This window comes from Erpetoichthys calabaricus, chromosome 3 (genome assembly GCF_900747795.2).
Source record: "Erpetoichthys calabaricus chromosome 3, fErpCal1.3, whole genome shotgun sequence".
In the NCBI taxonomy this organism is placed as follows: Eukaryota; Metazoa; Chordata; class Cladistia; order Polypteriformes; family Polypteridae; genus Erpetoichthys; species Erpetoichthys calabaricus.
In genome coordinates, this window is record NC_041396.2 from 298,874,625 (window position 1) to 298,900,346 (window position 25,722).

At 42.5% G+C, this 25,722-nt stretch overlaps 1 protein-coding gene and 1 long non-coding RNA gene across 3 annotated transcripts in view; both read left to right on the plus strand.

Annotated features, from left to right (window-relative positions):
- Positions 1-25,722, plus strand: part of rarga (retinoic acid receptor gamma a) — a 121,807-nt gene that overhangs the window by 69,779 nt on the left and 26,306 nt on the right. For both annotated transcript variants that reach the window (XM_051925079.1, XM_028798578.2), the window contains exons 2-4: positions 11,842-11,990; positions 12,090-12,231; positions 17,194-17,357. In XM_051925079.1, the coding sequence (XP_051781039.1) occupies positions 11,842-11,990; positions 12,090-12,231; positions 17,194-17,357 (455 nt within the window). The remainder of the gene's footprint in view (positions 1-11,841; positions 11,991-12,089; positions 12,232-17,193; positions 17,358-25,722) is intronic.
- On the plus strand, positions 15,424-16,652 carry LOC127527207 (uncharacterized). The gene is made up of 2 exons (XR_007934515.1): positions 15,424-15,490; positions 15,644-16,652. It is a non-coding gene; the product is annotated as an uncharacterized LOC127527207 (long non-coding RNA).

Here is a 25,722-nt window from a genome sequence, read left to right on the forward strand (position 1 = left end):
ACACATTTTGTTATGTTACAGCCTTATTCCAAAATGGATTAAATTCATTTTTTTCCTCAGAATTCTACACACTACACCTCATAATGACAACGTGAAAAAAGTTTACTTGAGGTTTTTGCAAATTTATTAAAAACAAAAAAACTGAGAAATCCCATGTCCATAAGTATTCACAGCCTTTGCTCAATACTTTGTCGATGCACCTTTGGCAGCAATTCCAGCCTCAAGTCTTGTTGAATATGATGCCACAAGCTTGGCACACCAATCCTTGGCCAGTTTTGCCCATTCTTCTTTGCAGCACCTCTCAAGCTCCATCAGTTGGATGGGAAGCGTCGGTGCACAGCCATTTTAAGATCTCTCCAGAGATGTTCAATCGGATTCAAGTCTGGGCTCTGGCTGGGCCACTCAAGGACATTCACAGAGTTGTCCTGAAGCCACTCCTTTGATATCTTGGCTGTGTGCTTAGGGTCGTTGTCCTGCTGAAAGATGAACCGTCGCCCCCAGTCTGAGGTCAAGAGAGCTCTGGAGCAGGTTTTCACCCAGGATGTCTCTGTACATTGCTGCAGTCATCTTTCCCTTTATCCTGACTAGTCTCCCAGTCCCACAGCATGATGCTGCCACCACCATGCTTCACTGTAGGGATGGTATTGGCCTGGTGATGAGCGGTGCCTGGTTTGCTCCAAACGTGACACCTGGCATTCACACCAAAGAGTTCAGTCTTTGTCTGATCAGACCAGAGAATTTTCTTTCTCATGGTCTGAGAGTCCTTCAGGTGCCTTTTGGCAAACCCCAGGCGGGCTGCCATGTGCCTTTTACTAAGGAGTGGCTTCCGTCTGGCCACTCTACCATACAGACCTGATTGGTGGATTGCTTCAGAGATGGTTGTCCTTCTGGAAGGTTCTCCTCTCTCCACAGAGGACCTCAGGAGCTCTGACAGAGTGACCATCGGGTTCTTGATCACCTCCCTGACTAAGGCTCTTCTCCCCCCGATCGCTCAGTTTAGATGGTCGGCCAGCTCTAGGAAGAGTCCTGGTGGTTTCGAACTTCTTCCACTTACGGATGATGGAGGCCACTGTGCTCAGTGGGACCTTCAAAGCAGCAGAAAATTTTTCTGTAACCTTCCCCAGATTTGTGCCTCGAGACAACCCTGTCTCGGAGGTCTACAGACAATTCCTTTGACGTCATGCTTGGTTTGTGCTCTGACATGAACTGTCCACTTTGGGACCTTCTATAGACAGGTGTGTGCCTTTCCAAATCAGGTCCAGTCAACTGAATTTACCACAGGTGGACTCCAATGAAGCTGCAGAAACATCTGAAGGATGATCAGGGGAAACAGGATGACACCTGAGCTCAATTTGGAGCTTCACGGTAAAGGCTGTGAATACTTATGTACATGGGATTTCTCAATTTGTTTATTTTTAATAAATTTGTTAAAACCTCAAGTAAACTTTATTCATGTTGTCATTATGGGGTGTTGTGTGTAGAATTCTGAGGAAAAAATGAATTTAATCAATTTTGAAATAAGGCTGTAACATAAACAAAATGTGGGAAAAAGTGATGTGCTGTGAATACTTTCCGGATGCACTGTATAATCACAAACTCGATAGAGCCATAGCAAGGTTTGGAGCAGCCACCCGTATATTATTTCCTGGCTGCACAATTGAATAAAGTGATGTGCACAAATCAGAGTCCAAAACAGAACTGACGGGACAGGGGAAAGGTGGCGGCTTTTAAAGGCCAGTATAGGAAGTGACCTCAAAGGGGCCAGAACTGCAAGAGTCTTCATCCATAGGCTCGGGCAAAGAAATGACATCAGAGGGGAAGGAACTGGAAGGGTCTTAATCCACAGGCTCGGACCCCAAAAGTGACGTCAAAGGGGTCAGAACCAGATTTGACTTCATCAGAGCCAGGCGGAATTACCTGTGAAGCGAGAAAAAGAGTCTGTGCACTCTGACACATCCCAGTGGAATTACCCTCATCCAAGCCCTTCAGCTGCCTCCCATGCGCACATGTATGACAATCATATACACTTCCTCGCCGTAGAAGTGAAACAGGACAGTGAGGGGCGCCCTGCCCGGCTCCCCCCCTCCTGACGTCACGCTTGCCCCTCCCCTCGCCCTGCAGCATCTGTCTCGGATTAATGTAAATATACTGCTGTTATATAATTCTTAGCGCGATGAGAGAAGTTGCGAAATCAACTGGAATGTTCCAGCAAATTATGCAAAAAAACTCGATCTAAATCCGTCAAGTAGTTACAGTATCTCGTAAAAAAGCGGACATACAGACAGACAGACAGATGTTGGAGTGTGTATATATATATATATATATATATATATATATATATATATATATATATATATATATATATATATATATATATATAATATATTTTTTTTTTTTTGGGCGGCACGGTGGCGCAGTGGGTAGCGCTGCTGCCTCGCAGTTGGGAGATCTGGGGACCTGGGTTCGATTCCCGGGTCCTCCCTGCGTGGAGTTTGCATGTTCTCCCCGTGTCTGCGTGGGTTTCCTCTGGGCGCTCCGGTTTCCTCCCACATTCCAAAGACATGCTGGTTAGGTGGATTGGCGATTCTGAATTGGCCCTAGTGTGTGCTTGGTGTGTGGGTGTGTTTGTGTGTGTCCCTGCGGTGGGTTGGCACCCTGCCCAGGTTTGTTTCCTGCCTTGTGCCCTGTGTTGGCTGGGATTGGCTCCAGCAGGCCCCCGTGACCCTGTATTCGGGTTCAGCGGGTTGGAAAATGGATGGATGGATGGATATATATTTTTTTTTTTTTGGAGGGGGTCTTCTAAGCAAACAAATGCAAATATGGGTGCGCTCAACATCCATCCATCCATTCCCGAACTCCAGTTTTGATATTGAGTCCAGTGTTGAGCAGGGGGCAGAAACCCACCTCGGTAGCCAAGGTGCAAGCCGGAAAACAACCCGGAATGTGTCGTCGAATGCAACGTACCTTTCAAACAATCTTACATTAAGAAGTCCGCTAAATCAGTTTACATCTACTTGGTGTTCGCACCCAGAGTTCCCAATGATGGAGCTCACTATGAGTGATGATTCATACCGTTAGTTTTTATCTCTAGATTGAGTTTTTTTTTTTGTTGGGGGGTGGGGGGGGGGGGGGGGTTGACGCAATTTCCCCCTTCTGGGAATTTGAGGATTAAGTTTTGGATGATCACTGAAGGCGGCACGGTGACGCAGTGAGTAGCGCTGGTTCCCTTACTACAACGTAAAATTAGCACCTTCTGTTTTCAGTTTTAACATTAATTATATTGCAAATTTGGAAAATTAGAAAAAGATGCCGCAGTTAGGAGACCCGGGTTCGCTTCCGGGGTCCTTCCTGCGTGAAGTTTGCCTGTTTTCCCCGTGTCTGCGTGGGTTTCCTCCCGGTACTCCGGTTTCCTCCCACAGTCCAAAGACATGCAGGTTAGATGCATTGGTGATCCTAAATTGTCCCTAGTGTGTGTGTGTGTGTGTGTGTGTGTGTGCGCGCGTGCGCCCTGCCCAGGGGTTTGTTTCCTGCCTTGCGCCCTGTGTTGGCTGGGATTGGCTCCAGCAGACACCCATGACCCTGTAGTTAGGATATAGCGGGTTGGATAATCGATGGATGATCACTGAAACAGCAACTTCTCTCGAGTGAGGGGCGGGCGTTACGTTTTTAAAGTATTAGTTTCCATATGGATAATACAAACATTGTTCACGTTATGTTTAAAGTCTCTCGGTAAATCGTTTGTTTTATCTGGCGTATAGTCGGCGAGGAGGTTTCGGATTTGAACCCCGCACTCTAACCCCCCTAAAATATATTTTAGGAAAATTCCATTGATGGGTAGGCGCATACAGCGGACATAATGTCTGTGGATTTACCCCGACGTCAAATGACGTCGGTTTGCGCAATCCAGACAATCAAATGAAGACCCGAATTGTTTAACTGTCTTCCTTACATCAAATGAAGCTGTCATGGAGAGTTTTTACCTCATGCTTTGTAACCGTGTGTGTGTGTGTATTTTTTTATGTAGGCTTAGGTTCACAGGGTGCTCGCCACGCACGGCTCTTCATAAGGGCGGCGTTTTCATTAAACCAGTTGTGTTCATAAGAATTACTTCCGTACGCTTTTTGAAATCACTTCGTTTTTTATTGGCCAGCGCCTCTTGACTCGCCTGTATAACCCCCACATTTGATATACCGTTCGACTCATCTTTGATGTGAATGAATACAAGACGCCGAACCTTTCTGGCTTCGCTCCTATTTTTGACCCTCTAGACCTGATAAAACGTCATTTTTATGCCATTTTTGGACCAAATTTTGCCCTAGACATTACACCGTGATAAAGATCAAAGCAATTGGTGTCTTTAGCAAAAATGAACAGGAGTACTTGAAGTTGAGCATACAACATACGAGGGGTCAAAGTTACCCCTATATAACTTTGATAAAATGGGGATTGGTAATATCAGCATATGGAGAGATGTTTCATGCTGTTTCAAGGTTGCTTATTCCAACTATAATCATATTTTTGAGGCTGGATTCTTTTCTCGTGGTCCCCAGCTCTCAAAAAGTCAGGTTCAGGTTCAAATTCCCGACGCCTAGGAACGAACTTCCGAGATTTAAAACGACGCATGCGCACTTCATGGTATCGGCTTTCATTTCCCTGAATTTCTCTTCTTCATATTGTGCGTGCATCGATTGTGTTCTTTTGTAAAAATATGTTAAAATCTGGAATGCTATTAAGGTGACAGGCGCATATATACAGTTAGAAAATCTGTCAAAGGTCTTTTACTTTTCCACTGCGCGTGACTAAAGGTAGACGCCTTTCAGTTTTTAAGACACGGTGGGAGTTTTGCATTATTAAGCTTCAATCGCAATGTACGGGTTCTGGATTATTTGTCATGTCATGGGTAAGGGCAATCACCGACTAAACCCACCGTGGCCAACAACTTTTCGTAACGGTGCCAAGTTCCCAAAATGTCTCCTTGAGGCACTTCACTTAAGGTGCGGTCAATAAATAAAGTCCCACGAAGGGAAACCTTTCAGAAAGAAACACAGCTGATGGTCTTCACCTGATAGGGTCCCATTTTTGCACAGATTCTCTATTTTCCCCATCTCAGATAAATTTAGTATATTTGTATATATAAAGAGGTTGTGTATATTAAATATTAATTATTTAATTAGTTTTAAACTGATCTCTCTCTCTGTATGTGTGTATATATATATATATATATATAAAATATAAATGTTTATATCGTGACCGGAGGCTGGGTTTCTTACCCGGCCCGGACGCCTCCGTTATGAAAGGACCGGGGGAGAAAGCTCCAGCTGTCTGTAACAATATATGCAATACAAATAAAATTTATTATTATTATAAAAATTATGAAGGCCGTTCAGGAAAAAAAAAAGATAGGTTCGTAAATATTTACATTGGTTCAGATTTATACACCGGTTGTCATTAATGAATAAAATATATAGGTTGATACGCGTACGTTGGTTTTATATAAGAAGTGTGAAAGCTTGCGGGGCGAAGTGCCAGTATACGCACGCTAACTGCCGTTACTCATATGGGCGGAATGGACCGTTAGGGAGCTCCTGGCCTACTTCAAGTTCTACACTGTTACACACGCGATCTGTTCAAATAAAACAGAGCATTAGGTTATTTTCTGATTTATTTATTTATTTAGAATCCATTTTGCAGGACCCTTACCGGTAAGACCTCCGCGTAGTTAGGTCCGAGGAGTGACGCTTTCAGCGTTTCGTATTATTTGTCAGGGTGCGCGCTCATCCGCCTGACATGCGCAGTGCTGCCCAAGCCTCACGCTGTATCTCTATGTTGTATTTCCCGGGTGATTCGGACGTTTATAAATCAATAAAAGACGTGGAAATCCGTAACGGTGCGCTGACGAGTTTTTATGAGACCCAAAAAACTTGAAAACATATGTCAAAGTGTTTCTTCAGAACGATGCCATATAGATCAGTTTTGGTTCAAAAAAATAACCACCCATATGAATTGGATCCAGAAAGAGCCTTTATTTGTTTAGACCAGCATCAGGTTCCAAACTAAGAATAGCGGATAACAGATTTGTGAACTAGATCAGCGTTTCTCAACCTTTAAGTAGTTGCGACCCGAGTTTTCATAACAGTTTTAATCGCGCCCCCCTAATGTTTTTTTGAAACTCTAATAAAATTTATTCCTATATTTTTTTGCTGCCGATACACCGCTACGAGTTTAAAATTTCCCTACGAATAGCGAAATTACGCCACATATGGCAACATTCGGGCCCCCTTTTTTGCCCCACAGTTTGAGAACTGCTGAACACACCGGCTAACGTCGGGTTTTCTTAAATATGTTTGGATGCTGCACATAGTGAAGATTTTATTAGGAAGTTTCTCAAAGCCTAAAGAACCAACTCCACATGCATAGAATCCTCCCCGTAATAAAGCGTGTTGTTGGGAAGCGACGGTTCAATAAGGAAACAGACAGCCCAGTACAACGCCATTACAGAGCCGGAGTTTGCGGTGGTGGCTCATGTGCAGCAATCCTGGTGGGCTTTAGTCTAATGGCGGGGTCAGTGTCAGTGTCAGTGTGAAGATCGCCTGTTCTCTTCGGATTTCCTGTCTGGATGCCATGGTTTCCCTCCCATTAAAAACAAAACAAAACAAAAAAAAAACGTACATTAAGCAGTGGCATTGTTTTTGGCATGAGAATTAAATTAATTTGAATAGTGCAGTCCGAAAAGACAATGGAAGCAAAGTGTTCGTGGTAGGTAGAGCATTTTCTGACAGAAATAAGTGAATTAGGACATTGATGTAAGAGTTCGAGTTTGCGCACAAACTGCTCCTGCCTTACGCGCAGTGCCGCCTGAGTGGGCTCCGTTCCCCGCGGCCTTACGGACTGGATTAATCGCATCTGAAACTGTTATATTGCATTCCTGCCCAAGCCACAAAGTGTTTCATAAGCTATAATGTGCGTTGTGTGAAAGAGGGAATAATTTCAGAAGTGTTATTTTTTACTCGCTTCTCATTGTAGCGTCCCAGTATACGTACAGCTGGACAAGTGTGAGATTTTGCACATGCAGCGATGATTTAACACGCATCCACGCACCCATAAGGCACCAACTGCGAACAGGAAATGAAACCGAAATGTCCGTTCAGGATACCAGAGAGAGCGTGCCAAGCGAGGAGGGAGCAGCAGCGTCTGTCCTCCCTGGCCATCGGACCTTACTCGTATTCTATGTTAATTAGTGTTGTCTTATTTTAATTCTTACTTTGTCTTTTTTATTTTCTTCATCATGTAAAGCACTTTTTTAGCTACATTGTATGAAAATGTGTTATATAAATAAATGTTGTTGTTGTTAACGATTGAGCCACCGTGCTTTACGAATACATGGGACTGAATCATGAAATCGTGTGCATACATTACAGCCTGATTGGTTGTGGTAACGAAGAAAGTAGCTATGTAGACATTTCAGAACGGGGCGCACGAGTGGGGTCCAGTGGCAGAGCTCTGCGATTTATTATCTCCGCTGGACAGCCAATTGAATCGCACGTTTTGGTCACCTGGTTTACTTGCCTTGAGTCAGATAAGTCCGCTAAGGATGTCTGCGCCTGGCATACACACAGTGAGGCTGGCACAGTCCCGAGGGTGCATAAAGCAGATCTATTATCATGCGGACAATGTCTGTCACTAGAGCAGTCGTGCCACTATCTATTGGCATGGCCAAGAGACGCCCCTTAAGGGTTCCAGGTGGGATACACTAGAGCGCCTGGTCATAAGCGGGGCCGCGGTCACACCCCCCACAGTACTGGTGATGACGGGAGAAGGGCGGGGTCTACCAGGGGTGTCACCAACCCTAATCTTAATTAAAGTGTCACCGGCCGTTATCACCGACGTATAACATAAAGCTACAATCTGGAGCTGTGGGGGTCCGCAGCTCGAGTCTATTGGGTCGCGCAGGCGAAATGATGATCGGGAAACCACGTGACCGTAACATCCATCCATTTTCTAAATCCGAGAAAAGAAGGTGGAGCCTAACACAGCAAGGCAGGAACAACACGTGAAGGGGGCACCAGTCCATCAGATGGATGAATGTCTGTCTCGGTAATCGAATGATACTCACCGTTAAAGGCGCTATATGTTTTTTTAAAAAAAGATCTTAAACGAGTTCTGATACAAGGCCATCTGCCTGATATTGCTGCATGAATTGCTCTAATTATTGCCTGAAAGGCACTATATTAAAAAAGAAAAATGTGCTTTTAAATTTTAAGCATTTCCCAGTGAGCCTGTGATGGATACACGGGGTCAAAAATGCATGGATGGAGTTTGTAAAATTCAGAGCTTGTGTTTTATAAAGCGCTGGCCAAGTTAATGTAAGTAGGGGGGTGTGCTTGAGTGGGCTCAGACCCCCAAGGACATTTCCACCATTTACTCCCAGTGCTGCCCGGATAGGCTCCACCCAAACCCCTGGGATCCAAGCAGGTTTCAGGATGTATTTAATAAAAGCAGCTCTCTGGCTCCCTCTACTGCAATGCTACCGTATATGCAGTAAGGACGGTGCCACAGTTACCACAAAGGCGCTGTATAAACCAACGAGGAACTGCTCTTACTCTAATCAAACACCTCTAAACAGTTGTGACGTGTTCTGTATTTGTATGTCACCTTAGATAAATTTGAAAGTCACCTTGGATAAATGTGTAACCTGACTGCTGTATGGTGTACAGTATGGGCAGAGTGATGCTGTCCCAAAGCATATTCAGGTCTGGCACTTTATAGCACAATGTGACATGCTGGACTGGTGGCTTTGCATTTACTTTCCTGGTACCTGAAAAGGGTTTGCTGAAGGGTGGTCTTCAGGGTTCTGCAGAGCAGGGTTCAAATTCTGGCTTGTGTGGAGTTTGCATGTTTTCCCCATGCCCGTGTGTGTGTTTGTTTTTTTTTTTTGTTTTTTTTACCCACCCACATTAAGTTAATTGGCAATGCCACCCCTGGCCCAATATGCATGATTATAGGTGTGTGTGTGTGGCACTGACTTGTCATGAGTATGCAAGTGGATAACAACAGTGAAAAGGTGAAGCAGCAACATATAAAGGCTACGTAGAAGATGGACAGAATAGCAGTTTTGAAATGTCAACCATTGTGACATTTCATAAACATAAACTCCCAGCAACACTGTCAGATGGCGTTTCTTACAAAATATAATAACCCTGATAGCAGCTTTCCATGATGTTGACTAAAATGGCTTCCCATGGTGCTTTGAGGTTCGAGTCCCCGCCACTTCCCTGTGTGGAGTTTGCATGTTCTCTTGCATGTCCACATGGGCCTCCCACTACAGTCCAAAGCCATGCAAGTTGGGTGGATCGGTGGTGCTGACTGGGCTCTTGATGTCTAACGATGTGTGTCCTCAGCCTCCTGTCTGAGTGTCGTTCACTAAAATGGCTTCTCGTGCTGCTTTGAGGGTTCGAGTCCCTGTTGCTCCCCCTGTGGAGTTTGCATGTTCTCCTCCATGTCCTCTTTAGCCCAAAGACCTGCAAGTTAGGGGATGCAAAGTGTGGCCCCAATAATTTAACAAATAGATAGATAGATAGATAAGACACTATATAATGATAGATAGATAGATAGATATGAAAGGCACTATACAACAATCTATTTTATAGTGCCTTTCATATCTATCTATCTATCTATCTATCTATCTATCTATCTATCTATCTATCTATCTATCTATCTATCTATCTATCTATCTATCTATCTATCTATCTATCTATCTATCCATCCTATAGTGCCTTTCATATCTATCTATCTATCTATCTATCTATCTATCTATCTATCTATCTATCTATCTATCTATCTATCTATCTATCTATCTATCTATCTATCTATCATATAGTGCCTTTCATATCTATATCTATCTAACAGATAGATAGATAGATAGATAGATACGAAAGGCACTATATAACAGATAGATAGATGTGAAGCAAGTTAGGGGATGCCAAGTGTGGCTCTGATAATCTGCTGATGTGTGTCTTCACCCTACTGGTGCCCGGATGTTGTTCCTTCCGTGTGCCCAATGGGCACCAGCTTTCCCCCTTCCCCTGTGATTCAGTTCTGGATAAGCCGGTTAGCAAGATGGATGGACGGATGTTGCTTGGAGGTAAATGGTGTCCTTGTAACACAAACTGATTATAGGATCACCCATTTTTCAAGCGTCTTCATGAAAGTTTCGAGAGCCAATGCTTGGAGTTCTTAAAATGTCATGGATGCCGAGTTATTTTGCTAGTCCCTTGTGTGTCACAGCAGGTCCAGTTCTCATTTTGGGTGGGGGCTTTTTTTTTTTTTTTTTTACTGTCACGACTCCACTCACGCCTTAATCTAAGGTGACTTATGACATTTTGTCAGGCAGCCATTTACATTTCCTTTGTTTTCCCAGGCAGGTGACGTGACTTGCTCGTAGTCACGTGGTGTCAGCAGTGGGATTTGAGCCTCAGGGTTTCAAATCCTGAGTCCACACTCGCCGTCTTCTTCCACATTTCTCCACACACACACATGTTTGGCTAACTGGTGACCCTTAAACTGGCCTTGTGACGGACTGGCATCCCACCCAGGATTGCTTCCTGCCCTGCATCAGCTACCTACAATCCCAAACTGGAAAAACCTCTTAAAAAGAAAAATCGGGTGTCCAACTTAATTTAGAAAGAAGAGGAGAAATTGAACAGAAATGCTGTTTTCCTTGAAATTTGCAAAATGCCTGAAGCGTATGCATATTCAAACATGCAAATAGCTCTGACATGCAAACTTTATGCATATTCAAATAGGCAGAAATATGAAAGAAAGAAAAGAGCAGAATATGGAAATGTGCTGAAATTGTGTTATGAAAAGGCGCACACAGAGAGAGAGAGCTGACATTTCGGTGCCTGGGTGCTAGCAGGTATGGGCACCCTCACCCTTGCTGTGTGTGCCCCACTGTGGCCAGTTCAGGTCACACTTTAGTCCTCACCCCAGTGCCACTGGGCTTTTGTCTCCTGTTTCTCAGCAGACTGGCATATAGAGGTGTCCCCAAAAGCCATCCCTGTGGGGCCCATTTTTTCTTTGCCAGAGTGTGCCCAGCAGACCCTGGTGACAGACTTCTTCTTCTTCATTTTCTTTTTCTTCCCCCGCCTTGCCCAAACACACGCGTTCCTGGGAATGGGGGCAGCCGGTCCTCACCGACGTGTGAAAATGTCAGTTATGCTCGGTTGAGAGAAGGCGCCGTCCAACTATTTCACAGGGTTGCTGCCCTTCACACAAGTGCGTCTGCAAACTCACTGGCACCACCCTCAGTCCACAGGATGGCACAAGGGGGGGCCACATCCAAGCGATATGGAGAGACCCTTTGCACTCCTTTTTTTAGGTGGTCCAGATTTGACAAAGGGGGGGCTTTGAGTACCAGGTGGGCACCCTTTGGGAGGTTCCTGTAGTTCTTAGCAGCAGCTGTTTATGCCAGCTCTGGACTTGCCAGTCCGTCTATCACAAAACGCCCTGCTTCTTTATTCTAAGAGTAGCCACTAGGGGGCGCCGTTAGTCATACTGTGGTACCACTCAGTTTGCCAGCTGGGAGACGAAGTGGGGGCTGATTGAAGAGTAAAACAAAATGGGGAGAAAGGAGGCAAAGGCAGAGTGGTTGGCACATTCCATTAATGAGGTCACTGGGGGGTTGGCATATTTTGCCCACCTCATGTAAAAATAGGGACGGGTGAGCATGTTATGCAGGAGATATGGCTGGATTGGTATCATTCCTAAAGCACCCTCATTTTTTTTTTGGCCATTTAATGGGGTGGGCACTCTGAGTAACCTGTCACTGCTTTTTCTTTCCAGCGGTGGAGACCCAGAGTACCAGTTCAGAAGAGATGGTGCCCAGCTCTCCCTCTCCCCCTCCTCCACCTCGGGTGTACAAGCCCTGCTTTGTGTGCCAAGACAAGTCCTCTGGGTACCACTATGGCGTGAGCTCCTGTGAAGGCTGCAAGGTGAGGTCCAGCTGGTGTTAAGAATGTAGGTGGGGGTGTGCCAAAAAAATTAACGAAAGAGAAGTGGCACTAAAGTTTATGCCAACTTGTTTCTTTCAGGGCTTTTTCCGCCGGAGTATCCAGAAGAACATGGTGTACACCTGCCACCGTGATAAAAACTGCCAAATCAACAAGGTGACGCGGAACCGCTGCCAGTACTGCCGCCTGCAGAAGTGCTTTGAAGTTGGCATGTCAAAGGAAGGTGAGCTCCGCAGAAAGCAATGAGCTTGAATTCTAGGACAGGAAAGTCAAAAAAAAAAAAAAAGGTCCCTGGGATTGTCAATGTGAGGAGCCCATTGGAGCAGCGCCACCTAGTGGGCACAGCTAGTAATGACAATGTGACCTTCAGGCAGCTTGACTAGCAGAACTGACCACTGCCACAATGTCTTTCTATAAAAGAAACCCTGTGCGAATAATATACACGGAAATAAACTGTACCTGTGCACTCACTGATTGAGGACAGACGTGTGTGAGTGTAAGGGTCTTGAGATGGACAGGCATGGTGTAGCCCCCTGTAACACGACACAGGATAAGCAGGCCTAGAACATGGATGGGAGGAATTGTAGGAAAAGTAGACATGATTTGAGGCCAAAGTTGCATTAACTGCAGTGCCACCCAGTGGCCATACCCAGTAATGACCACTATCACCTCCACAAAGTTTGAGCTGCAAAACTGATCATTGCTGGCATAGCTTTCTATAAAAGGATGCAAGAAAACAATAAAATGTAAATATTAAACTATTGAGAAGGGGTGAGGTTGTGTCTGACCTTACAACGGGTGCTGCTTTTGAAGGCTCTCGTCTCCTTGACAGTAACCTGGATAAGCAGGATAGATAGATGGATATGAAAGGCACTATAAAATAGATAGATACATAGATAAGGCACTATATGATAGATAGATAAATAGATAGGAAATGCACTATATGATAGATAGATAGATAAGGCTCTATATGATTGATAGATAGATAGATAGATTAGGCACTATATGATAAATAAATGTGAAAGGCCCTATGAAATAGATAGATAAGGCACTATATGATAGATAGATAGATAGATAGATAGATAGATAGATAGATAGATAGATAGATAGATAGATAGATAAGGCACTATATGATAGATAGATAAATGTGAAAGGCACTATAAAATAGATAGATAGGAAATGCACTATATGATAGATAGATAGATAGATAGATAAGGCTCTATATGATTGATAGATAGATAGATAGATAAGGCACTACATGATAGATAGATAGATAGATAGATAAGGCACTACATGATAGATAGATAGATAGATAGATAGATAGATAGATAGATAGATAGATACATGTGAAAGGCACTATATGATAGATAGATACATGTGAAAGGCACTATAAAATAGACAGATACATAGATAAATGTGAAAGGCACTATAAAATAGATAGATAGGAAATGCACTATATGATAGATAGATAAGGCACTATATGATAGATAAATGTGAAAGGCACTATAAAATAGATAGATAGATAGGAAATGCACTATATAATAGATAGATAGGGAAGGCACTATATGATTGATAGATAGATATATAGATAGATAGGTAAGGCACTATATGAGAGATAGATAAGGCACTATATGAGAGATAGATAGGAAAGGCACTATATGATTGATAGATAGATATATAGATAGATAGGAAATGCACTATATGATAGAGATAGATAGATAAATGTGAAAGGCACTATAAAATAGATAGATAAGGCACTATATCATATATATATATATATATATATATATATATAAGGCACTATATGATAGATAGATAGATAAGGCAGTACAGTATATCATAGATAGATAGATGTGAAAGGCACTATATTATAGACATAATTTCAATATTAAACAATCTCTTTGGCATAATAAAGGCAAAAGTTGCATTAGTTGCAGTGCCACCAGGTGGTCAAACCTTGCAATAAAAAATTAGCTTTCAAGCAGCACAACTTCTAAAAAAACTAGAATGTTTAAATACTGAGTAAATTATTTAACAGTTACAAAGCAAGTATTGCCTTCTTAAAATCTAGACAAACCAGAAAGACTCTGTCTAGTTATTCCTGTGGTGCAGCACCACCAAGTGGTCATAATCTGCAATGACTGATATTAGCGTCAAGGAAGTTGGGTTGCACATGGATTACAAAACCAAATGCTATTGGAATATTTTTCCATTAAAGCTCATGTGCAGTTATTGTTAGTAGTGGTATTAGTATTAGTATTAGTGTTATTAGTATTATTAAAATGTATTGAATGCCAGGAGTGTGTCGCTGTGTGTGTGATTGGACTGGCACCTTCTGTTGGAGCTAGTTAACCCTGCCTTAGCTCCCAGGTCTCCTTTGGTTGGCTTTTGCCCCCGCGACACTAAACTAAATAAGCAGGCTAGAAAATGAACGTCTTGATAAGTGAATGCTGGGAAACGCAAAGCATCATCCACATTACAAGGGTAAAAAGTTTATCTGGCGCACTGCCACCAGGTGGTCATACCCTGTAATAACCATTTTACCTCAAATTACGGATATAATCTCTGTGAGCTTGTCTGTCTATTCTGAAAATAATATAAAATAGTAACAAATGTCAAAAGGCCCTTTAGAGAAGCACTAGACGGTTGCACCTTTTCTTAGTGATAACTGCCTTGTGCAGGTGCTGCTCTGTTATTTGGGGTTACCACCGTGAGTACCAGTTTATTTCTTTGTGCTTGGCGTCTTGAATGTTGCATTGGTGACTTGGCATTACAGCCCACTGCCACATTTTTAAGTTCCCAAATGCAAAAGTTGTATTTTTTTTTTGGATCCGGGTGGCACTAAACTGTCACTTGTGGAAATGCAGATCACTTTCTCTTTCTTGTAGTACCTCTCCCAGAATGTCACCATTATTGTCACTGGATGGTCCTCACACATTATGAAGAGCCACCCATTATTTCATTTCCTGTCATGCTAACTCGAATGCTAGGAAAGTTGCTATATGAAAATGGAGTTTTTAAATTAAGCACAATCCCATATAGGCTTTGTTACATTATGCTGTCTGTCTGTCTTACATACCCGTTGACCCAGCCTTTTTGCCCTCATACCCCTTGCCAGTATAGCAAGGCTGCCAGTCAATTTCCTGTGGACAGTTCTGTGCCAGTAACCTGCCATTTCCATACATATCTGGAGACACTGGATATAAATAAAGGGTAGAGTATGTCACCCACCTCCCCAACTTCCAGTACCACCCTTCATCCAGTCCATAAGTTAAAGACATGACTTGTAAGCCAACCATTTGTTTTACTTCCTCTTTGCTGCAAAATTTAGGTAGGCAGCAAAGTGAGTGCTGTGCCACCAAGGATCAGTTTTAGCTCAAATGAGACTCTTGGTGAGTTTAATAATAATAATAATAAAGAGGTGGGTGTAAGGGAGGCACTAGTGTAGCCCACCATTTGCCCATCATCTGCCAACCCGGGATGTAATAATAAAATAATAATTCATTACATTTATATAGCGCTTTTCTCAGTACTCAAAGCGCTATCCAAACAGGGAGGAACCAGGAAGCGAACCCACAATCTTCCACAGTCTCCTTACTGCAAAGCAGAAGCACTACCATTGCGCCACCTGTAAGGTAGCACTGTTCACACCTGCTGCAAACCTCCTAGAGTCTCATACAATTGTGTACAGTTTGGAAGGAAGCTCTCTGTGCCAGCCCATACCCTCCTGTGGGCACTGCACCTTTAAAATCCCCTGTGTGTCATTATCACCAGCTCGTATATTCCCCTTAAGTCTATGTCATATAGGAGTCCTAATTGGTGCCAGTCTGTGTGCCCCTCTTGTCTCTGTTTTCGGAAACCCTATGTGCACTTTAAGGATGTCCATCACCCCTCCTGCATTCTGACCCACTTAATGAAATTCACTGACTCTAGTGACAAGGTGCCCAATTCTCTGGCACTGGGCAGTTTTGTATGTATGGGCAGCATGCCAGTTCTCACCCCCCCCCCTTCTCATTTGCCACCTGTGAGTTACCTGGGGGGCAGTGACTCTTAGTTCATTTCTTCTTTCTAAGGTGGCACCCCTTAGATGAAAAAAAAATGTGCTGCACCTCAGTGTCCTATAAAGCCACTATGACACCAAAATCTGTCACAAATGTCCTCCGGTCTATGCTGGCGGGTACATATCGACCCACTGGGCCAGTCTTGGAGCTTGAGGAGACAGGGAAAGCTGGTTTGATTAGGGGGAGAAGAACAGTTGGCAAGGAAAAGGAGCACAAAATGAAGAAGTGAAAGTGCAAAGGGTGACAGGGAAGGGACAAAAAATTGAGGAGAAGGGGAGGGGGAATGAGAAAAAGATGAAAAGGGAGGAAGAGGAGGAGCAAATAGCCAGCCAGGGGGCATCAGCAGGTGGTGACTCTAGGGGCCCAAAATTTTCATCTGTCTTCATAACCGGAAAGTAAGTGGAATCAAGTGGGATGTCACTTGGGGTGCCCAGGAGGTCCTTTACTTCTTGTTCCTTCTTTACTTTTATCCACCTGTGACATCCACAATGTGATTTGTGACAGCCCTGCCACTGCCAGCACATTAAACTGCCCCAAAATAACCTGTGCTCATGAATGGCAGAATAATAATAAAAAAAACAAATACCCCCAAAAACTCTCTGTGAAAGGCGCTATAAAATGAATGAAGTGTGCATATTTGGGTGTCCCTTTGACTTGGTAAGCTTTCAGTTGAAGTGTGCTTCTAATGTCCCCATCTGCAACTATAAAGCTAAGGTGCCCACTGGGCATACAAACCCTCACATACGCCCCCCCCCCCCCCCCCCCTCCCACCCGATGGGCCCTGTGCTGCTCAAGCAACGCTGGACAGTCCCATGGAATGCATTGTCCAGGAACTATTAATGGATATCCTGAGGGGAAGGAAGTGAGATGGGAGGGGGGAAAGGGGTGTTAATGGAGAGCACAAGGAATACAGAAATTTAGACAGGGGAAACTGAAGCGTCGGAAGAGGAACCAGAACGAAACGGGAAAGAATTTTTAGGACACGGCTTTGGGGAGAGTGGGCTTGAGATTAGGACTGCTGTGACTAATGAGGAAAGCCAGGCCTGAAGTGCCTACTGAATCTCTTTCTGTTTCTCTGTCCTCTCTGTCTCTCTCTCTGCCCACCTTGGAACTTGGCTGGTCAGCGGTCCGCAACGACAGGAATAAGAAAAAGAAGGAAATCAAGGAGGAGCCGGTAATCCAGGAGAGCTACGAGATGACTTCCGAGCTGGAGGAGCTTGTCCAGAAGGTCAGCAAGGCACATCAGGAGACCTTCCCATCCTTGTGCCAGCTGGGCAAATACACAACGGTGAGTGTGAAAAGAAGCTGTTCATGTAGGCTGGCCACATGAGTACCATCTGTATCTATCCTATACACAGAGCACTGTGCCATCTTGCTCATCTGGTAATCATATTCTATATTCAACTGGTACCCATATTCCTCATTAATCTGGTAGCCTTATTCCATATTCATCTGGTACCCATGTTCCTCATTTGTCTGGTACCCATATTCCATATTCCTCATCTGGTACTCATATTCCATATTCATCTGGTACCCATATTACTCATTTGTCTGGTACCCATATTACTCATCAGGTACCCATACTCCTCATGTGGTACCCATATTCCATATTCATCTGGTACCCATATTCCTCATTTGTCTAGTACCCATATTCCTCATCAGGTACCCATATTACTCATCAGGTACCCATATTCCTCATGTGGTACCCGTATTGCTCATCTGGTACTCATATTCCATATTCATCTGGTACCCATATTCCTCATTTGTCTAGTACCCATATTCCTCATCAGGTACCCATATTACTCATCAGGTACCCATATTCCTCATGTGGTACCTGTATTGCTCATCTGGTACTCATATTCCATATTCATCTGGTACCCGTATTCCTCATTCATCTTGTACCCATATTCCATATTCCTCATTGGGTACCCATATTCCATATTTATCTGGTACCCATATTCCTCATTTGTCTTGTACCTATATTCCTCATCTGGTACCCACATTCCATATTTATCGGGTACCCATATTCCTCATGTAGTACCCATATTATGCATCAGGTATCCATATTCCTCATCAGGTACCCATACTGTATTCCTTATGTAGTACCTGTATTGCTCATCTGATACTCATATTCCATATTCATCTGGTACACATATTTCTCATTCATCTGGTACCCATATTCCTCATTTGTCTAGTACCCATATTCCTCATCAGGTTCCCATATTACTAATCAGGTATCCATATTCCTCATGTGGTACCCGTATTGCTCATCTGGTACTCATATTCATCTGGTACCCATATTCCTCACATGTCTTGTACCTATATTCCTCATCTGGTACCCACATTCCATATTTATCAGGTACCCATATTCCTCATGTAGTACCCATATTATGCATCAGGTACCCATATTCCTTATCAGGTACCCATACTGTATTCCTGTGGTACCCGTATTGCTCATCTGGTACTCGTGTACCAGATGAATATGGAATATGGGTACCACATGAATGAGAAATATGTGTACCAGATGAATATGGAAAATATTTCTCATTCATCTGGTACCCATATTCCTCATTTGTCTAGTACCCATATTCCTCATCAGGTTCCCATATTACTAATCAGGTATCCATATTCCTCATGTGGTACTTGTATTGCTCATCTGGTCCTCATATTCCATATTCATCTGGTACCCATATTCCTCATTTGTCTTGTACCTATATTCCTCATCTGGTACCCACATTCCATATTTATCAGGTACCCATATTCCTCATGTAGTACCCATATTATGCATCAGGTACCCATACTGTATTCCTCATGTGGTACCCATATTGCTCATTTGGTACTCCTATTCCATAATCATCTGGTACCCATATTCCTCATTCATCTGGTACCCATATTCCATATTCCTCATTGGGTACCCACATTCCATATTTATCTTGTACCCATATTCCTCATTCGTCTGGTACCCATATTCTTCATCTTGCACCCATATTCTTCATTTACCTGGTACCCATACACATCACACAATACCTCCCAATGCCCATTTCAAACACCACCCCAGTGAGCTGTTTAGTGGTGAAGTGGTGAAAGAGAGAGCTAGCTAATCAGAGACCAGGCATGATGAGGGGTCCAGAATGAAGAGACCATGGTGGGTAATTTAGCCTGAACATCGGCATACACCCTGCTCTTCACAAAGGATGCCCAGGGCTCTTTTATGACCAGAGAGAGTCAGGACCTCAGTTTTAACATCTCATCCGAAGGACAGGGGCCATTTTTACAGCACAGTGTCCCTCCTGGCACTGCATTGGTGGCATTGGAGTCCACATTCACACCACAGGTTTAAGTGCCACCTGCAGGTCTCACCAGCACCTTTTCCAGCAGCAACCTAAATGGTCTCCCATCCAAGTCCTGGCCGGGCCTGAACATGCTGAGTGTCAGGTGGATGACCTCCTCTGAAGTGCAGGTGGCATGGCTGCCAGGTAATAAGAACGACCACAAAGTCAGAGTCACTTTGCCCGGTAAATGTTAGATGGGATGGATTGTCATCTCCATCTTCAGGAAGGACAATGGTGGGGCAGTGAGACAGCCGTCAGTAACCAGCACTATAACTTATAAGCCTTTACACTCTGCCATCTTGACTTAACTGGCCATAACATCAACGCCCGTCTCTCAACATTCATGTGCGGCCCTCCAAATAAAAGTCCGACATTCCTCCTTCAGAATTTTTTTGTTTTACAGCTGGAGTATTAGTTCTGTTGAATTCTTGCATACATCACATCAGAACAAAGTGCAACATTCACTTTTTCTGTTTTATTAAAAAATGTATTTTGGACGATTTTTTTTATTTTTATTTCCAAAGGGGTTGTTTCCAAACACCATAAATGTGTCAGGAACACAAATAGTTGTGCAATATCTACAACTGATACGTCTATGTTACTGTTTTAAAGCGGCACTAACAACGAGATTCTTTAATTCTCGGCTTTTACTGCCCTATGCGTCACTTGGAAGAGCAGACCCGACTCTGTCAGAACACACACCCTCCGGCCACTTTATTAGGTACGCCTCGCTAGTCCCGTGTTGGACCCCCCCGCCCCCCCAGTGCCTTCACTACTACCCTAATTCTTCATAGCGTAGGTGCTGGAAACATTCCCCAGGGATGACTTGATGGCATCACGCAGTGGCTACTGATTTATCAGCAGCTCATCCATGATGTGAATCTCCCGCTCCACCACATCCCAAAGGTGCTCTACTGGATTGAGATCTGCTGAATGTGGAGGCCATTTGAGTCCAGTGAGCTCACCATCATGTTCAAGAGACCAGTTTCAGATGATCTGAGCTTTGTGACGTGACGCGCTATCCAGCTGGAAGGAGCCATCAGAAGATCATAAAGGGATGGAGATGGTCAGCAACAATACTCGGGTAGGCTGTGGCAGTTAAATGATGCTTTGCTGGTACTGAGGGGCTCAAAGTGGGCCAAGAAAATGATCAATTAACACCATGATACCACCACCAGCAGCAGCAGCCTGAACTGTTGATACAAGGCAGGATGGATCCCTGTTCTCATGTTGTTGACCCCACCATCTGAATGTCACAGCAGATATCGAGACTCAACAGACCAGGCCACATTTCTCCACTCTTCTATTGTCCAATTTTGGTGAGCCGTGTGAGTCGTCACCTCAGTTGCCTGTTCTTAGCTGACAGGAGTGTCACCCGAGGAGTGTGGTCTCCTGCTGCTGTAGACCACCTGCTTGAAGGTTTGACGTGTTGTGTGTTCAGAGCTGCTCTTCTGCACACCTCACTTGTAATGAGTGCTTATGTGAGTTCCTGTTGCCTTTCTATCAGCTCAGACCAGTCTGGCCATTCTCCTCTGACCATGGGCATCAACAAGGCATATTCACCCACTGGATATCTTCAGACCACTCTCTGTAAACCCTAGAGATGTTTGTATGTGAAAATCCCAGCAGCTCTGTAGTTTCTGAAATACTCAGAGCAGCCCGCCTGGCAACACCAACCATGCCACGTTCAGAGTCACTTCAGTCTGCTTTATTCCCTGCTCTGATGCCCATTTTGCACTTCAGCAGGTGATCTTGACAAGGTCTACAGGCCGAAATGCATTGAGTTGCTGCCTTGTGATTGGCTGATTAGAGACTTAAAGAAATTATTCTGTTATCCCAGTTACAACATCAATAGTTCTTCTTCTTCTTCTTCTTTTGGCTGCTCCTGTTAGGGGTCGACACAGCGGATCATCTTGCTCCATATCTTCCTGTCCTCTTCTTCTTGATCTATTACACCCATCACCTGCAACACCCAGTGGCGTAGCTAGGGGGCGGCACATTTTTGGGGGAGGCATTAATGGCCAAAAGGCTCAGTACAATTCATGTGTACGCACCAAGGTTTGGGAAAAATATCATGCATGAATGAAAAAAGTCAAATTCCCTGCTGTTTATCCACAAATGCTTCAATAATAATTTTCAGACTGTCCTTCTGTGACGGCATCAGAAACAGCAGTTGAAATTTATGAGGCAATAACAAAAATAAACAAACATTACACTGATAATAATTTCTAGGAAGATAACTAATTTATAATTTCATTTCGTTATCAATCAGAATGCGTTCTTGCTCCGCGCAGAAAACGTCCCCACCTATCACTTGTACACTGCGCCGGTTGTGGTTTTCTCAGCGTAATTATATTAAACTAATTATTAGAACGGGCTTATCAGTGCGTCTATACGATATTCTTGTCTAGTTGACGCTTATAAATAACCAGCCATCTCCGGCGGCTTCGCCCGCATATTAGTGAAACAGGACAGTGAGGAGGCCCCGCCCCGCCCAGCTCTCTACTCCTGACGTCACTCTTGCCCCTCCCCTCGGCCCGCAGCCTCTGTCTCAGATTACTGTACTGTAGTGCGAATATATCGATCCTGCAAGCGAACTCTGATTCTTAGCGCAATGAGAAAAGTCACAAAATCAACCGGAATGTTGAAGCAAATTATAGAAAATAAATTCGTTAAATAGTTCTCTCCTTCGCTAACTAAGCGGAGTTAAGGTTACTACCCGAGGCAGACGCATGAGTGTGGAGGGCCCCACCCTCTTCCCGGCAGCCCGATGAGTCTGTCTCGGATTCACGCCAATAAATCGGTACCGCAAGCGAACTATGATACTTAGCAGGATGAGAAAGTCGCAAAATCAACGGAATGTTCAAGCAAATTATAGAAAAAAAAAACCCGCGATCTAAATCCGTTAAGTAGTTCTCTCGTGAAAGCAGACAGACATACAAACGGGTCTAAAAAAAAACTTTCAGAAATTTCGCACTTGGACCACGAAATTGTTAAAACCGTTTCTTAGCGAGCACCTGTGGACCAAGGGTAACCTCCATTCCAAATTTCAAGTCCCAAGTCCTCATGGTTCGGGAGATTTCGTAATGAGTGAGTCAGTGGTATTTGTTTATGTTTAGGCCTATATATATATATATATATATATATATATATAGTGTGTGTGAATATATAGATATATATATATATAATATATATATATATATATGTATATATATATATATATATATATATATATATATATATATATATATATATATATATATATAATATATGTATATATATAATATATATATATATATATATATATATATATATATATATATATATATATAATATACGAGCTGTATATACCCGGCGTTGCCCGGGGCAGAAGTAGCCTAATCGGTCAAACACTTACATATATACCAAAGTAAACCTAATCGGTTAAACAGCTTCATATATACAGAAGCGAACCTAATTGGTCAAACAGTTATGCATGTGCAGAATGATTTTACAAACATTATGCGTGTTAACAATCATTAAAAAGAAAAGATTGAGGAACTGTTCTTCTATATGTGATGAAGCCACTAATAAGACAGATTTTTTTCAGGACCCAGCTGTTTCATAACTAAACTACTGCCACCCCAAAGTAATGCCTAATAGTGGTTTTTGGGGTAGCTGTGGAATAAAAAGGGTGTTTTTTTAGTCAGTAACAATCTGACAGTACCCTTCAGTACGGGCTGAAGGGTGCCTATGTAAGGTTTTACATCCTTCCCGTATGGAAAAAAAAACATACTAAACTTTTTTTTCATCATTACAGATAATCTCAGTCAAATCGAAGTACGCATTCTCAATTTATTTTTATCTAATTTTTACTTTTTCACAAAGCCATCCCATGCCAATTTGTATGAATAAACTTTTGCTAGAGAGTTAGCAAAAGTTTATTCATGCACATATTTTAATACGGATAATCTATCTCTAATCAAGGTTCTCATTTTCATTCTAATTTAAAATAATAATAGATACTCATTTTTTTCTTCTGTTTTAGAAAAACCAATCTATGCCACCTACGTCTTCGTCAAGTCAGCTTCATCCAGCTTCATCACATATAGAAGAAGAGTTCCTTAATCTTTTCTTTTTAATGATTGTTAACACGCATAATCTTTGTAAAATTATTCTGCACATGCATAACTGTTTGACCAATTAGGTTTGCTTCTGTATATATGAAGCTGTTTCATCGATTAGGTTTGCTTTTGTATTTATGTAACTGTTTGACCAATTAGGTTTGCTTATGTATATAGATTAGCTGTTTGTCCGATTAGGTTCGCTTCTGTATATATGAAGCTGTTTGCCCGATTAGGTTCGGTTTTTTTATATATGTAACTGTTTGACCGATTAGGTTTACTTTGGTATATATGTAAGTGTTTGACCGATTAGGTTACTTCTGCCCCGGGCAACGCCGGGTATATACAGCTCGTATATATATATAGCAAAATACCCGCGCTTCGCAGCGGAGAAGTAGTGTGTTAAAGAGGTTATGAAAAAGTAAAGGAAACATTTTAAAAATAACGTAACATGATTGTCAATGTAATTGTGTTGTCATTGTTATAACTGTTGCTGTCTTTTATATATATATATATATATATTATATATATAATATACACACACACATAAACATTTATATACATATACATATATATACATATCTACATATACACATGTACATATATATACACACACATACATAAACACACACATAAGACTTACTGAGTGAAACGGGCTTTCATTGACAATCATGTTACGTTATTTTTAAAATGTTTCCTTTTTTTTTTTCATAACCTCTTTAACACAGTACTTCTCCGCTGCGAAGCACGGGTATTTTGCTAGTATATATATATATATATATATATACATACATATACACACATACATGCAGTTTTAATAACACAGAAATCAATATAAACATTAACATCATTATCATATGAGAATATGAAGTAATATATAAGAAGCACATTTCATATAAATATAAATTATTAAACAGTAAAATCTTCTTCTGTAATTTGCTACCGTGGCAATTTGTGTGTCTGTCCAGGATTTTAAATGACCTGTAGCTCGCAAACCGTTGCACCTATACACTTCAAATGTGGTACACATATAGTACGTCACGTCTACTATCTTTTTATGTTTATTTTATTTTATTGTAGAATCAACTCGTATCTGCGCACAGCAGGGCAGCCGTGGGCGGATGCGTATGGTGTATTCACTCGATGTTGTCGTGCATTGCGCTGTCAGTGGTATTTTGATAAAAGAATTTGAACAACATATAAGAAGCGTATAAATTATTAAACAGTAAAACATTAACATTTAAGAAGTAAAGTTACATTGAGTACTACTGCAGTGCCTTCGGGTATACCTCATTTTTTGTTTGCCCATTACATGCTTAAATGTATACATTTTTTGTTGCACCTACCCGAGAACACGCGACATATAACCGAGCGTGGGAGAAGCATGGATTTTAAACACGCGTTGAGTTGATGTGCTGGTCTCCCTCGTGAAATAACTGGTAATGTTTCACTAAAATCTACAGCGAGTAAAACGACATTAGCTCCTATTTTTTTTTTACGATCTCTGAGATGTTGCTTTTTTCGGTTCAAGGCTTCATAAGCTCTTTTATGTTCTATGGTGTACTTATCCCAAACCATCATCTTTGAATGTTGCAAGACTTTCGCCTTGTATGTAGATCGGGGTAATTACATTCATTGCATTCCTAGTCTGAATCACAATCTGATTGTATGGGTGGTTACCTGGCACTGTAGGGTTGCCACCCGTCCTTTAAAATACGGAATCGTGCCGCGTTTGAGAATGAAATTGCGCGTCCCGTTTTGAATCAATACTGGACGGGATTTATCCCGTATTTTTTTTATCATTTTTTTTTTAAAGCAGCGTCTCATGCAAATCATCCCACATGCATTTTATGAAGATGCCTCCTTTCCTACTTTTGATTGGGTAATACTTGATGTCATCGTTAGTTTGATTGGTGTTTTTAACTGTCCAGTGAGTAGGGCGTGTCTTTCAACCGTAAGCAGATTTTTTGCACTGGTATCACTGACCTCGACGACGGCGACGTTATACGTCAAAAATAAATTACGATAAATGACGATTTTAGCGATACTTTATTACGACGGCGGCTACATAGACACGATCAAATAAAAACAAAAAAATCAAATAATCATTCTACATTTTCAAAACGTCGAAAAAACGACGGAATGAAAAAAAGGCCCACCCGACGACCCACCCATTCCATTTTTATATATATATAATATACAAATGATTGCTCTATAT